At 34.7% G+C, this 15,161-nt stretch overlaps 2 protein-coding genes and 1 long non-coding RNA gene across 11 annotated transcripts in view; 2 read left to right on the top strand and 1 right to left on the bottom strand.

Annotated features, from left to right (window-relative positions):
- DIP2 (disco-interacting protein 2) overlaps nucleotides 1–15,161 on the top strand; it is a 1,036,664-nt gene that overhangs the window by 948,797 nt on the left and 72,706 nt on the right. For all 9 annotated transcript variants that reach the window (XM_072540500.1, XM_072540501.1, XM_072540502.1 and 6 more), the window contains one exon: nucleotides 2,358–2,519. In XM_072540500.1, the coding sequence (XP_072396601.1) occupies nucleotides 2,358–2,519 (162 nt within the window). The remainder of the gene's footprint in view (nucleotides 1–2,357; nucleotides 2,520–15,161) is intronic.
- The window catches only part of LOC140447705 (uncharacterized), a 96,357-nt gene continuing 81,701 nt past the window's right edge, over nucleotides 506–15,161 (bottom strand). The window contains exon 2 of the long non-coding RNA XR_011951625.1: nucleotides 506–798. This is a non-coding gene — a long non-coding RNA (uncharacterized lncRNA). The remainder of the gene's footprint in view (nucleotides 799–15,161) is intronic.
- LOC140447704 (uncharacterized) lies at nucleotides 2,761–5,355 on the top strand. The gene is made up of 2 exons (XM_072540510.1): nucleotides 2,761–3,025; nucleotides 3,224–5,355. The coding sequence occupies exons 1-2, from the start codon at nucleotides 2,915–2,917 to the stop codon at nucleotides 5,093–5,095; spliced, it is 1,983 nt and encodes a 660-aa protein (XP_072396611.1). The 5' UTR covers nucleotides 2,761–2,914; the 3' UTR covers nucleotides 5,096–5,355.

Consider the following 15,161-nt stretch of genomic DNA (forward strand, 5'->3'; position numbering starts at 1 on the left):
CAATAAATTTCAAATGCTACAAGCTTATACTAATTCCGTAACTGTTTCTGAATTATGTGCCATAAAAGGTGTTCTTGTAACTTTTTTGGCTAATTTGTTCGCATTTTCATTTCTCCCTACCCCACTATAACCGGGAAACCATAAGGGTAACTAAATTTTGCTTGCTTAGTTCATTTAATTTCCTTAAGAAATGCCATACGACTTTGTAGCTGATTGTTCATCTCTTCTGGCTAATTCGTCCGGATTATCGCATAACCATCGAACGACCCATCAGAAACGGTGGGTGCCAATGGGTAACAATATCTGCATGGGTAACAACTCTGAAAGTTGGGAGCCAATGTAGAACAATAAAACTCACAACTTTGTTTGAGAGCCAATTTTAGGCTTCGTCTAGCTCAGTCTCTCACGTGTAAGAACGTTTTATCTTAAAAGTAAATCTAAAGAATGACTTGGCTGGGACCAAGATATTAAGTAATCATATTTATCATACATAAAAAATATAAAATTGAAATTTTAATATTATATTAAAATCAAAGCAAATTTTGCCTAAAGCTTTACAAGAATTGTAAAATAATATTTATGGCTTCATGTGGTTGACAGGATAACTTGCTGGTAGCTTTTGATGTTAGTTGGATGAAGTTTAGCTGAATGAGTAGACTGTAAGTTGATGGAGATGCCGGGATCGAGCCCGTTGTAATTTTAAGCAGCTATTGAGTTCTGTATAATATCTGCTATGCTGCTGCAGCTGTCATCCCATGTGTGGTACACCACGAGGCTTCAGGAAGTACCACCCAGCAACTGGAATAAGAAAAATTTATTACGACCAAAAAATCTAAAATAATAAAATCTTATGTTAGCACCATCATACTTTTGAAATATTTCCTTGCCATATAAAGATCACAAATAATTACAATATTAAATAGCAAATTGGCATGGATAAAATGAATTTAATCATTAAAAGAATTAGTTAAATTATATTAAAGATACTAATTGCATATGGGACGAAATACAAGGTTTAAGAAACATGTGCAGTGGAGGATATATATGTATAAAAATAAGTCAAATATGACATCATAAAAAGACTCTGAATATTGATTAAATATTAAATATAATTTACTCTTAGAAAAAGATTTAGTATATAAATGAATTTTCAATCCAAGCATGCCTTTTTATAGATGAAGGATATTTCCCTTTATATTGAATTATCCCTACTTCTGCATTGAAGTAAAACTGCAGTGAACCAAAACACTGCAAACAAACCCCTGTATCCCACACAAACTGGAATTGGTCTGGGAAGACCATCTAACATAAATGGACAATTCTTGGGAAGTTGAACACTGATTCGGACTTCGGATTATCCTGGATCATAAAAAACTGCAATCTTTAAAACTCGGTCACTCCATTTCTTCTTTAAACCATGTGGACCTCTCAAATGGTTGGAAACGCCGTCTTACAAATCTCCCACATCGGGCACAAGACAACTAATCGGTGATTAACTCAACAAAAACTGCCAAATAGCATTTTGAGCCCAAATTCATCTCTCAATTTAAAAAAAAATTTGTCCGCTTTTGAAGGCTACACGCTGAAAGCTATCTGTTCCAAAAATCAATCTCCTCTTAACTGTAATAATAATAAAAATCCAATAACGAATAATGAATTTGAAGAAAATCCGGACTAAACAATGAAACCGACTCCTATCGTGGCTCATCGTAGAGTGACATCATTCGCCCAACATAGTATAAACAAAGCATAAACGGAAATATTCTTGTTGATTTGATGCGCAAAATCTCTAATAGGCGGAATAAACATCAAAAGAAATACATATGTGCTAATATAAACGAAACTAAAAATGTTATATTATATTATCAATCTCAGCGACGCGAAAAGATTGAGAATATTTTTCGGTGTTTTAACAATATACGAAAATCGAAATGCTACAAGATGAACTTGATCTTTTGATTAAGTTCATCTTTAAATGAACGAAAATGGTACAAGAAAGTTTAAGGTCGGCAAAAGATCCAATAGAACCGTTGTCTATTAACCGAAATTTGACTGAGTTTTGTAGGAAATTTTACACAATAGATGAATTTGATAAAATTATAATAAAATAACTTATAAGGTTTAACAAGAATTGAATAGAATTGAATATATTCCAAAAGAAATAATTCAGCAAAACAAAAAAGAAATCTATTTTTTCATAAATCCTAATAATTTCATTAGTAAATAATACATAAAACTGGGTAGGATTTATGTAATAATAGATAATTAGTTCTTATGTATACTATTTATTAAATTCATTCGATTAGATTACATTTTTTAATTTATATGCTCCAGATTTGTATTTATTTAATGTTTAGGAAGCTGTATGAGCCCAGCAGTAGGTGAACAACTTGTAGTACCATCAGGGCTACCTAGAAGTTTAGAGGCCGCCATTAGTAGATATGGAAATGGCACTTTCAAAGCACCTGTAGCAACTGTACTAGATCCTAATGGCAAACTGTCAGTAACATTAACATACGGTGAGTACTACTCATTATATTTGATGTAACATTGGTAATTCTTAATTTATAACTACCACGTGCCTCAGTGAAAGATGTCTATGGAAATCGGTGGCGTAATCAAGGTGTGTGGCCGTTTGTGGTATGTTGTCGTATATCGTTACCCCTGTATAAAATGTGTTGTTATTGGTGGAAAAAGTAGAAGATCAATACCAAAAACTTTCCATAAGTGAATTGCAAGTATCACTTTTACATAGAGGAAAGTAGCCTAATTTCGGATAGTGTCTTAATTTCGGATAGCGGTGTATCTAAAAAAGTTTCTTTATTTGCGAACAGAAACCTATACGTATGTCACGCTGAATACCACAGAGAACATTATCTTAAATTGTTTAGGTAGTAGAGCTGCTCCCCGTTAGATGGCAGTGCCGAAACCACCAAACGTTATTGTGCAGTTTTTTTTCGGTCGTATTTCAAAGCCTATTTTTTCGTGTTTTTATTCCTGTTTGAAGTTTGATCTTTTGGCAGGGGTAAGCTAGAAACCTGTTTTATTTGATTTTGCTACTAATTTAAAGCAGATTTTAATCACATATAAATTAGAGAGCCCTAACCTTAAAAATAAAAAATTCCTAATTTCGGATAGTACAAGTCCCATAATTTCGGATATCCGAAATTAGGAACCTTAAATTGATGATCATGTTAGCATAAAAACTTTTGTTTCTTTTCAGAAGAAAATGCCAAAAACAAGTAAAAAACATAAACAATGGGATCCAGACCGAATGATACGTGCTATCCGTGCCGTCAGGGGAAAGGAAATGGGGTATCTTAAAGCCTCGAAGTTATTTGCTGTTCCGAAATCAACTCTGGAAGATTATGTTAAGCAAGAAAATAAAACTCCGGAGCAGTTGGTTGCTGTTAAAATTGGAAGAAGACCAGTACTTTCTGCAGAAATGGAAGCAGATTTAGTCTCGTATTGCCTAGAAATGGACCGGCGATTTTACGGAATTGGGACCGCTGATATCAAGAGACATGCATATCAAATAGCTTTACGAAATGGTCTTCGTCATCCATTTGCCCATGCCGAATCTGCCGGTAAAAAATGGTTAAGGGGATTTATGAGGCGAAACGCAGTTTTGTCCCTTAGAAAACCACAAGGAATCTCGAAAGCCCGAATTAAGGGATTTACCCCAGAAAATGTCAGCAGATTCTATGATCTTTTAGAAACGTCAATGGAAAAAGTTAACTTCAACCCCGCAAGAGTTTATAACGTTGATGAAAGCGGCATAACAACGGTTCAGTCCAAGAATACTCGTGTTATAACATTAAAAGGAAAAAAACAGGTTGGATCTGTTACCGCGACTGAAAGAGGCGCATTAGTTACTGTTGTATTTTGTATGAATGCTGCTGGTGGGTTTGTCCCTCCATTATTCGTGTTTCCAAGAAAGAACATGAAAGTGGAATTATTACATGGATCGCCGCCTGGCTCTATTGCAGCTTGCCATCCATCAGGTTGGATTCAACAGCACATTTTTTCCCAATGGCTACAGCATTTCGTAGCCCACGTGAAACCATCCCGTGAAGACCCAGTGCTGCTTATTCTTGATGGTCACTACAGCCACACAAGAAATATAGATGTGATAGAAGCAGGACGTGCAAATTTCGTTACAATTTTGTGTATCCCGCCGCACAGTTCACACAAACTACAACCTCTAGATTTGTCTTTTATGTCACCATTTAAAACATATTATTCGCAACAAATTGAGATGTGGTTAAGGCAAAATCCTGGACGCACCATAAACTCGTATCAAATTTGTAAGCTTATGTGCCCGGCATATTTGAAAAGTGCTACTGCAGAAATTTCCGCGAATGGTTTTCGCAAATCTGGAATATATCCTTTTAATAAAAATAACTTTTCTGATCACGATTTTATAATGGAGAGACAAAGAGAAAGAACACCACCACCCATAAATCAAAATCATGGGGAAGTATTACCAACAAGAGGTCAGTCAAGACCAGAACCACAAAGCATTATCGAAAGAACACCTCCAAAACATAACTTAACAAATAAATCATCCAATGGAAATGCAACTGAAACTACGGCAACTATGATAAGAGCTGAGGATATTAGTCCACTGCCTTCTTGCAGTTATACCTCACAAACAAACAAACAAAAAAATCCTCGAAAAGGTTCTAGTTGGATAATAACTAGTACACCTTATAAAGATGAACTTGAACGAAGTATAGCCGAACAAGAAAGAAAAAAGTCTTTGAAAGAAAAGAAACCAAAAATAAGCAACGAATTAAATCAAGTCAACAGAAAAAAAACTCCACGCCAAAAAAAGCAAAAGAAAAAAATTGAATCGAGTAGTAGTGACACTTCACATCCTGGTGATGACCTTATTTTGGATGATGATTCTGATATGGATGTAGACGATGAAGATGGAGACACAGAATGTATGTTTTGTGACAGTTTATATTCCGAAGATACACACGGTGAGAAGTGGATAAGGTGTATAAAGTGCTTCAAGTGGTGTCATGAGATGTGCGCCAATGCTGATAAGAAGAAAACCTATATTTGCGACTTTTGTCAAGATGTGTAACTATTCTTATGATGAACAAAATGGTGTCTTAATTTCGGATAGGGTATCCGAAATTAGGAGCCCTAAAATTTTTGACATACAAAAGCACTAATTTTATTGAACAATATTTTTTGTAAAAAAGATTTTCAATAAATTGTCTATGATAATAAAATTAGTTTCTATATTACTCTGCAAGTACTCTTGAGTAGATAAAAGTTTAAAATGTGTTATTAGGTGAAAAATATGACACTAATTGTAAATGGTATCCGAAATTAGGCTACTTTCCCTTATACAATAAAAGAAATTACTGTTAACTTATTTTGTCTTCAACGCATGCATAAGTAATGCAAATAACTATAACCTCACAATCAAATCAGATTTATCGAAAAAAACCAGTCACTAATTCTTAATTACCGTTCATTTATAATTGCTGTTAAAAAACTACCATCCTAATAATAAAAAAATTGTCTTGTACGTTCATGCTCTAAAGGCGACCATACACTAAATAATGGAACAGATCGAAATTTCAAATAATTATCTATTGGAAGAAATAAGAAAAGAAAATAGTGAATTAAAAAACTTAATTAAAGCTTTAGAAACACGATTATCACTTAAGGTTGCAGAAACTGAATATAAAATAAAACATTTAGAAAAAGAAAATCTGGAATTAAAACAAAAGGTAGAAATAATTGAAAATAATAATAGACGTAACAACATAATAATTTATGGAATGGTTAGGGAAAATCCGAAGCTAAATATACAATATATTATCGATCAACTAAACAGATCATTAAAATTAAATATTAAAGAAACCGAGATAAACAACACTTACGCGTTAGGAAAACAATTAAATAGTCCGATTAAAATAGAATTTATATCTTTTCTCACAAAATTAAAAGCTCTGAAAAACTTAAGAAATCTAAAAGGATCGAACATAAATATATCGCATGATCTCACCAAACAACAACAGGAAGAAAACAAAATTCTGCGGAAGCACCTTTTACTAGCTAGGCAAAACAAGACAAATATATGTTATATAAAAAATCATAAACTTATTATAAACAGAAAATCGTATACAGCCATAGAACTGAAAGAACAAGAAGAAACTCTTACAATAGATATTAAACCTGCAACTAGTGACCCCGGGACCCCTCGTTATACTAGAGAAACACATCCATTTGAAACAGAAAAAGAAAAGATCCTCTCTGACAACCAAAAAATCCGTTGGTACAGATAAAAATAAATCAACATATAAAACACGACACAACTCTGCATCGAATAAATAAATTATTACTCTCAAAGCTATTTATATTGATCAAATTGTCCTTATATTTTTGATTTTTTTTTGTTGTCATTTGTCTTTTTTCGTTAAATTATATAAGTGTGATTTTTCTTTTATTGTTGTCATATACATAAAGGTTTGTAGAACGTATATCATGGATCAGTTTATAAGAGATGTAGACTTTGAACCCTTTGATACACACGAGTTAGATAATATATTGCAATTAAATAAATTTGTTAGACTAGGAACTAATGAATCTAACCTAACAATTATTCACCAAAATATCAGGAGTCTAACAAAAAATTTTGACGAATTCAAACCAATTAAATATGGATTTTGATCTCATCGTACTGACAGAAACATTTAAACTTTGTGATGTTAAATATTATGATAACGAAAATTATACTTTTGTACATACAGATTACAATTTCAATAAAAATGACGGAGTCGCGGTTTTTATAAAAAAGAATGTTGTATACTCTCACAACTTAGTAATGATCGGACATTGTCAAGTAATCCAAGTATTTATTACGCTCAAAAATTAAAAAACGATGCTTAGTCACCTGTGATTACCGTTCTCCTTCTACTAATGTAGAAGAGTTTCTTCAGCATTTAGAACAATATCTAGAACAAGCAAAAACTGAACAGATCGACTACCATATAATACTTGGAGATATTAATATTAATATTAAAGACAACTCTGATGAGAACGTCTTTGCATATCTTAACTTGATGTAGGTACGACTACAATTTTGAATCTATGATCAACAAATACACTAGAATACAAGGTAATTCCAAAACCTGTCTGGATTATATATTTGTTAAAGTAATAAAACAGTGTAATCACGAATCTAAAGCAACCGTTATATGCATGCCGCTCGATCTAAAGCAAAATTTAAATAATGTAACTAAAGAATATCAAGTTATAAACTACAAAAAATTAATTAATGATCTAGATCACTGGAAAGAATATAATGATTTGAAAAATGGGAACGCCAAATGTAACTTATTGTGTAAAATTCTTAGTGAATTTATAGAGAAGAACAGCTATATTAGAAAATGCAAAAAACGCGAATTAAAGCGTCAATCTTGGATAACAGCTGGATTGGTGAAATCTATAAATACCAAAAACTTACTCTATCACAAATACGTCAAAGATCCAGATAATATAGATAAAAAACTAACTATCTTAATTACAGAAATCAGATAAATAAATTATTAAAAAGCGCCAAAAGAGATTATTTCAGAAATCGGATTTTGAAAAACAAAAATGTATCTAAAAATTTATGGAATATAATAAAACATTTGAAAACTACAAAAGAAGAAAGAAATATTCCAGAAATAATTACAGAAAATGAAACTGTTATTAAAGACAATACAACTATCTCAAATACTTTTGTTCGTTATTTTACAGAAATTGGAGAAACATATGCTAAAAAAATAATACCACCTCAATCATATACTCCTACATATAAATATTCAAGCCATTTAATATATTTGACACTGGTCTCTGAAAGTGAAATAGAAAGCATTATAAACAACTTAAAGAATAAGAAGTCTCCGGGAATTGACAAAATCACCTCTCAAACAATAATAAATATAAATGGACAAATCAAAAAACCATTAGTTGAATTAATAAATCTAATATTTGAAACAGGGGAGTGTCCGGATAAGTTTAAACAAACTATTATAACTCCTATCTTTAAGAAGGGTGATAAGCGTAGTTTATCTAACTATAGACCTATTTCACTAATCACAACATTAGCAAAAATATTTGAAAAGTCACTTAAAACCCGACTAACTACTTTTTTCAACAAACATAACATTATATCATCTTCACAATTTGGGTTTCGTGAAGGTATTTCTACAAGTGATGCAATTACAGAACTTGTTAATAACATATATGATAGAGTTGACAAAAATAAACCTACTGCCTGTGTATTTCTAGACTTAGCGAAAGCATTTGATACAGTCAGCCATCCGCAATTGCTAGAAGCATTGGAAGCGTGCGGAGTACGCGGAATTTCACATAAGTTAATTCAAAGTTATTTATACAAAAGACAACAAATTGAGAAGGTAAATAACACTTACAGTGATCAGATCATTCTACAATGTGGTGTACCCCAAGGAACAGTTTTAGGTCCACTATTATTTAACGTACATGTAAATGACTTATATAACGTAAACACCGAAGGAAAAATAATCAGTTTCGCCGATGACACTGCTATTATGTATAGTGCAGACACTTGGAAAGATTTAAAAAATAAAATTGAAGTTGATATGTTTAAGATAGTTCAATGGTTCAACTATAAAGGATTGACAATTAACTTTGAAAAAACGTTTGTTATTCCATTTTGTAGTAACAAAGTATCACTACCTTCATTTAATCATATAAACATTAACTGCATGAAACGTAACATAACGATAAAAACAATCTCTAATATAAAATATCTGGGCATAACTATAAACTCACATCTAAGATGGGATAAGTATATGAATGAACTAGCAAAATGCTTGAGAGCTTTAGTTCCAAAATTCAAATATATAAAATCAATAATTGACGTAAAATATTTAAAAATATTATATCACTCTCTTGTTGAGTCTAGAATTAGATACGGAATACTTGGCTGGGGTGGTGTTTTAAAAACATACTTAAAAAAAGTTGATATTTTACAAAAGAGAATACTAAAAATAATGTTATATAAACAACGTACTTACTCAAGTCATCTTCTATTTATTGAAGCCAAAGTAATGGACACAAGACAACTATATGTGTATTCCATGTTAGTTTACATATATAATAGAAAACATATACTTCATAAACTATGCCACCCCTATGAAACCCGCAATAAAACAAATAAACATGTTAAAACTGGAAGTAGCAAAAAAAAAATTAGGTCAAAGATACCTTCTTTATCAAGCTCCAAGAATATTTAATGCCTTACCTGATAAATATAAAATATACCTAACTACTCTCAACTCACTGATAATGATAAAATCAATATTTAAAAAATATATTCTCAATTTGGATCGCAGCTATATACAAAATTTAATGGATTAAGCAAATAATAGTTCAGTCATAGTAATATGTAGTAACTAAACTGTTTAGTAACAGTTTTTGGTTACAAGTATAATTTTCATCATCAAAACATAAAAATGCGTTATACAAACTGAAATAACTGAAATACAGAATTATTGTATAATTAGATTTATTTAATTATTTATATGTAATTATTGGATTGTTAATGTATCAAATACACAATGCACACACGATGCCCGTGCTCGACCATTTTTGGTTTTAACGGGTAGTACCAGATGTTTATTTTTTGATGTATAAATAACATACTTAAATTATTGTTCTTTTTTATACAATGTATATGAAAAATTAATAAACATTATCCAGATTTAGCCATACGGCTCACACTTCCACTAAGGGAAAAATTCACTCATCCCAGATACCTACGGTATCAAAAGGATTGAGCTCTGGTGGGACTCTTTCCGTGTTATCGAGCCCTAGGTGACTTGGTATGTTGGAGTATTTCCCAAAAATTTTCGTACACATCTGGATGTTGAGAGAAGTACAGCTTTCTGCATGGTCTTGTAGAGATGTTCATTCAGACCTAGCTTTCTTCGTATTTGAATTTCCAGATCCCTGTATTTGGCGATCTTTTCGTTTTGTTTAATACGAAGATTATTGTTGTTGGGTATCGCCACATCAATTAGTGTTGTTTGTCTCTTTAGTTTATTAACTAGTATGAGATCTGGTCTATTATGTGCCACTGTTTGGTCTGTGAGCACAGTGCGGTCCCAGTATAGCTTGTAGTTATCATTCTCAAGTATACTTTCAGGAACGTATTGATAATATGGGAGATGGTTTGTTTGGAGAAGTCCCAGTTTGATGGCTATCTCTTGATGAAGGATCTTTCCTACTGAGTCGTGCCGTTCCTTATATTCAGTTGCAGCAAATGCCTGGCAACCCCCGGTAATGTGTTGGATGGTTTCTTGAGCTTGACATCCATATCGGCATTTGTCATTATGGACCTGAGGGTCTTTGACGATATATTTCAGGTAATTTTTTGTTGGTATAACCTGATCCTGAATGGCTAGTAATGATCCTTCTGTTTCAGGGAACAACTTTCCTGATGTCAGCCAATAGTTCGACGCTTTATTGTCGACGTGGTCTTGACTGACCTCATTAGGATGTCGCCCGTGAAGAGGTTTACCCATCCAGGTGCGCATTTTTTCGTCCTTAGTAAGATGGTTTATGCGCATTTCTGGTTCCCTCAGTTTGATCGGTGTTGTATCATCTACTGCACAAATCGCGCGATGTAGAGTAGATGTCTCAGCCTGCACCTGAAAATAAGTTCTTAAATTAGTAATGTGTTTTTCCAGTTGCTCACTTATATCCATAAGTCCTCGTCCTCCTAAATACCGCGGTAATGTCGTTCTTTCTACTGCACTTCGAGGATGGTGTTTTTGTGCCTTTGTGAGGTGTGTTCGTACTTTTCGCTGAAGATTTTCTATATCCGTTTTTGTCCACTTAACAATACCAAACGAGTAGCTAAGCGCGGAACATGCATAGGTGTTTAGTGCCTTAAACAAATTTTTACTATTAAGGTGTGAACGAAGCAGCTGTTTTACCCTTCGTATAAACTCAGTTGTTATCTCAGTTTTCATTTGCTTATGGTCAATCTTCCGCGCTTGCTTTATCCGAGGTATTTATACATATCATTTTCACCCATGGCCTCGATGTTCTGGCCGTTTTGCATATCGAATCCACCGGGCTGAACCTTTCCTTTAATTATATTTAAGACACGGCACTTATCAAGGCCGAAGTGCATACTAATGTCATTAGAGAAATTTACCACTGTTTTCAGCATCTGATCCAGGTGGCATCGAGTAGAAGCCAATAGTTTTAAATCATCCATATACAATAGATGATTAAGCTTTGCCACAACAGTAGTGTTATTTTTTATGCTAAAACCTGTGTCAGTTGAGTTCAGTAGCTGGGATAGGGGGTTCATCGCTAGACAAAACCACAGTGGGCTCAACGAGTCTCCTTGAAATAGGCCCCGGTTGATTGCAATATTTTCAGTTTCGATATTGTTTTCACCAGGTATTTGGAGGTGAATTTTTGTCTTCCAATCTGACATTATATGTTTTAAAAAGGTCACTATGTTATCATCGACTTTATATATTTTTAATATATCTACAAGCCATTCATGCGGCACTGAATCAAACGCTTTCTTGTAGTCGATGAAAGCAGTAAAGAGATTCCTTTTTTTGCTATATGCTTGGTTAGAAATCACAGAGTCGATGATAAGTTGTTCTTTGCAGCCCATGGAACCCTTAGCGCACCCTTTCTGTTGGGGCTCTATGATATTGTTTAGAGCACAGTGTTGGTAGATACGCCGGGCTACACAGGATGTGAGCAATTTATACAGAGTTGGAAGATAAGTAATTGGGCGATATTTGGTTGGATCTTGGGTGTTATTTTGATCTTTTGGTATTAAATAAGTTGTTCCCTGGGTTAGGAAAGATGGTATGTCCTGCGGATTAGAAATACTGTGATTAATTAATGCTGATAAGCACTCATGAATACTCCAAAACTTCTTAAGCCAGAAGTTTTGAATGCCGTCTGGTCCAGGAGATTTCCAGTTATGAAGCTCTTTGATAATATTTGAAACTTCTTCAGTAGTAAAGGGTTCGTAGGGAGCAGTAACGTAGTGTTGGCAGTTGTGCGCCGTATCTTCAATCCATCCAGCATTGGTGTTAAGAGCAGCTGGTGTGAAAAGTTGATTTCCCCAAAACTCATGGATTTCTTCTTGGCTTGGGTACGATTTATTGTCACTTTCTGCAGTAGAATTGAGTTTCCGATAGAACGCCTTCTCGGCATTCTCAAAAAGCATATTGTCGGATTTTCGTTTGTTACTAATTTTGTATCTCCTTAGTCGGCCTGAGTAAACGGAAAGTTTTTGCTTTAATGTATCCAGGCACTGTTGTGCTGTGTTGTTTGCTGGATTATCATTATTTCTTCAGCTCTTCTGATTACTCTTCTACTTGTTGTCCCTCGGACATATTCCGTGATTTGACCAATGTCCCTACGTAATGTATCAATTTTAATAAGCAGCCGTTTTTCCCAAGGTGCAACTCTGTTATATGTCCTTTCGATATTAGTACCCCGTCGTGTTCTGATCTTAATGCCCATAACATTAGCAATTGCTGTTGCTGCACAGTAAATCAGCATATGCAAATATTCTAATGTATGAGCTTCCACGATATAATTGGGTAGGACTTCAGTGTTCATAAATTGTAACAGCGCACCTAGTTTCTTACAAGAGTTTATTTTTGGTAGCTGTGGTCTGCTAAGTGGATTTGTTCCATTAAACTCTTGTACGGCACGTGCCATTTCTCTTACCAGGCTATCGTGCAACTCGCTGTTGTCCTGTTGCGTATTTACAGGTTGAGTTTCTTGCATGAGAGGCTCAGGAATCTGCTCATTAGGGATTTCATTATGGATTTGATCCACAACTAGCTCTTGGTTATGTATCTCCCGTTCGACTTCGTTTTTGATGGTATCGCGTCTAGTCTCTGGGATAAGATTATTTCTTATAATTACCTGGTATTGATCTGCTATTCGCTGTTCAGAGACTTGAATCTCTGGGTATTCCCTGCAAAATTCGGCATACAAATGTTGTCGATAGCCGATCGTTTCTCGACCGAGGTTCGTCACCTTGTAATAGAAACGCAAAATGTTTTCATTTATAGACACAGTCCATTTCATGCGCTGCCTCGGTCGTCCCGCTTGAGTGAGCGCCGGCTGGTGTTCCAGCGCAGCACCTTCAGCGAGTGGAGCTCTTGTTGTTGTTTGGCTCCCTTGTGGTTGTTGTTGTTGTTAATGTTGTTGTTGTTGTTAATGTTGTTGTAAACATTATTATTATTATTATTATTCAGATTTAGCCATACGGCTCACACTCCCTCTAAGGGGAAAATTCACTCATCCCAGATACCTACGGTATCAAAAGGATTGAGCTCTGGTGGCACTCTTTCCATTTTATCGAGTCCTAGGTGACTTGGTATGTCGGTGTATCTCCCAAAAATTTTCGTACGCATCTGGACGTCGAAAGTAACACAGCTTTCTGCATAATCTTATATAGATGTTCATTTAGACCCAGCTTTTTTATGTTTTCTAGGAGGCTCTTCGGGATGACTCCAGTGGTAGAAAGAATAATAGGTATCGTCTGGGTACTTTCCATTCTCCATTGTCTCCTGATTTGTATTTCTAGATCTCTGTACTTGGCGATCTTTTCGTTGTATTTAACACGTAAATTATTGGTGTTGGGTATCGCCACATCAATAAGTGTTGTTTGCCTAGTAATTTTATTAACTAGTATGAGATCGGGTCTATTATGGGCCACTGGTTGGTCTGTAAGCACAGTGCGGTCCCAGTATAGCTTGTAGTTATCATTTTCAAGCATTCTATCAGGGACGTATTGATAATAAGGAAGATGGTCGGTTTGGAGAAGTCCCAGTTTGTCAGCTAGTTCTTGGTGGATAATCTTTCCTACTGAGTCATGACGTTCTTTATAATCACTACCGACAAATGCCTGGCAGCCACCGGTAAGATGTTGGATGGTTTCTTGGGCTTGGCATCCATATCGGCATTTGTCATTTTGGACTTGAGGATCTTTAACAATATATTTCAGGTAATTTTTAGTTGGAATAACCTGATCCTGAATGGCAAGTAGGAAACCCTCAGTCTCGGGAAACATCTTTCCTGATGTCAACCAATAGTTCGACGCTGTATTGTCGACATATTCTTGGCTGATCTCATTAAGATGTCGCCCATGCAGAGGTTTACTCATCCAGGCGTGCATTTTGTCTTGCTTAGTCAGGTGGTTTATGTACATTTCTTGTTCCCTCAGTTTAAGCGGCGTCGTATCATCTACTGCGCAAATTGCTCGATGTAAAGTAGATGTCTCAGCCTGTACCTGAAAATAAGTTCTTAAATTAGCAATTTGTTTATCCAATTGCTCACCTATATCCATAAGTCCTCTTCCCCCTTTATATCGCGGTAATGTTGTTCTCTCTACTGCACTACGTGGATGATGTTTTTGCGCCTTTGTGAGAAGTATTCTTACTTTCCGCTGAAGACTCTCTATATCCGTTTTTGACCACTTTATAATACCAAATGAGTAGCTCAGCGCGGAACAGGCGTACGTATTTAATGCCTTAAACAAATTTTTACTGATAAGATATGACCGATTTAGTTGTCTTACTCTTCGCACGAACTCCGAAGTTAGTTCAGTTTTCATTTGTTTATGGTCAATTTTCCGCGCTTGTTTTACTCCGAGATATTTGTACATATTATTTTCACCCATTGCCTCGATGTTTTGGCCATCTTGCATATCGAAACCTCCGGGCTGAACCTTTCCTCTGACTATGTTTAGTATACGGCACTTGTCTAGTCCAAAATTCATACTGATATCATTTGAGAAATTTTCTACAGTTTTTAGCATCTCATCTAGGTGGTTTCGAGTGGAAGCCATTAATTTTAAATCATCCATATACAACAGATGATTAAGCTTCGCTACAACAGTGTTGTTATTTTTGATGCTAAAACCTGAGTCAGTAGAGTTCAGCAGCTGAGATAGTGGGTTCATTGCTAGGCAAAACCAAAGTGGACTCAACGAGTCCCCCTGGAAAAGCCCCCGGTTAATAGGGATATCTTCAGTTTCGATATTAATTTCACCCGGTATTTGAAGGTGAATTTTAGTCTTCCACTCTGCCATTATATGCTTCAAA

This window comes from Diabrotica undecimpunctata, chromosome 8 (assembly GCF_040954645.1).
Source record: "Diabrotica undecimpunctata isolate CICGRU chromosome 8, icDiaUnde3, whole genome shotgun sequence".
Lineage (NCBI taxonomy): Eukaryota > Metazoa > Arthropoda > Insecta > Coleoptera > Chrysomelidae > Diabrotica > Diabrotica undecimpunctata.

What these genes read in the sequence shown, in the direction of transcription:
- LOC140447704 (XM_072540510.1), top strand. Translation starts at nt 2,915, where the DNA reads ATGGCAGTGCCGAAACCACCAAACGTTATTGTGCAGTTTTTTTTCGGT. An exon ending in AGTTTGATCTTTTGGCAGGG is followed by an intron (nt 3,026 to 3,223) that starts GTAAGCTAGAAA and finishes GTTTCTTTTCAG; the next exon opens with AAGAAAATGCCAAAAACAAG.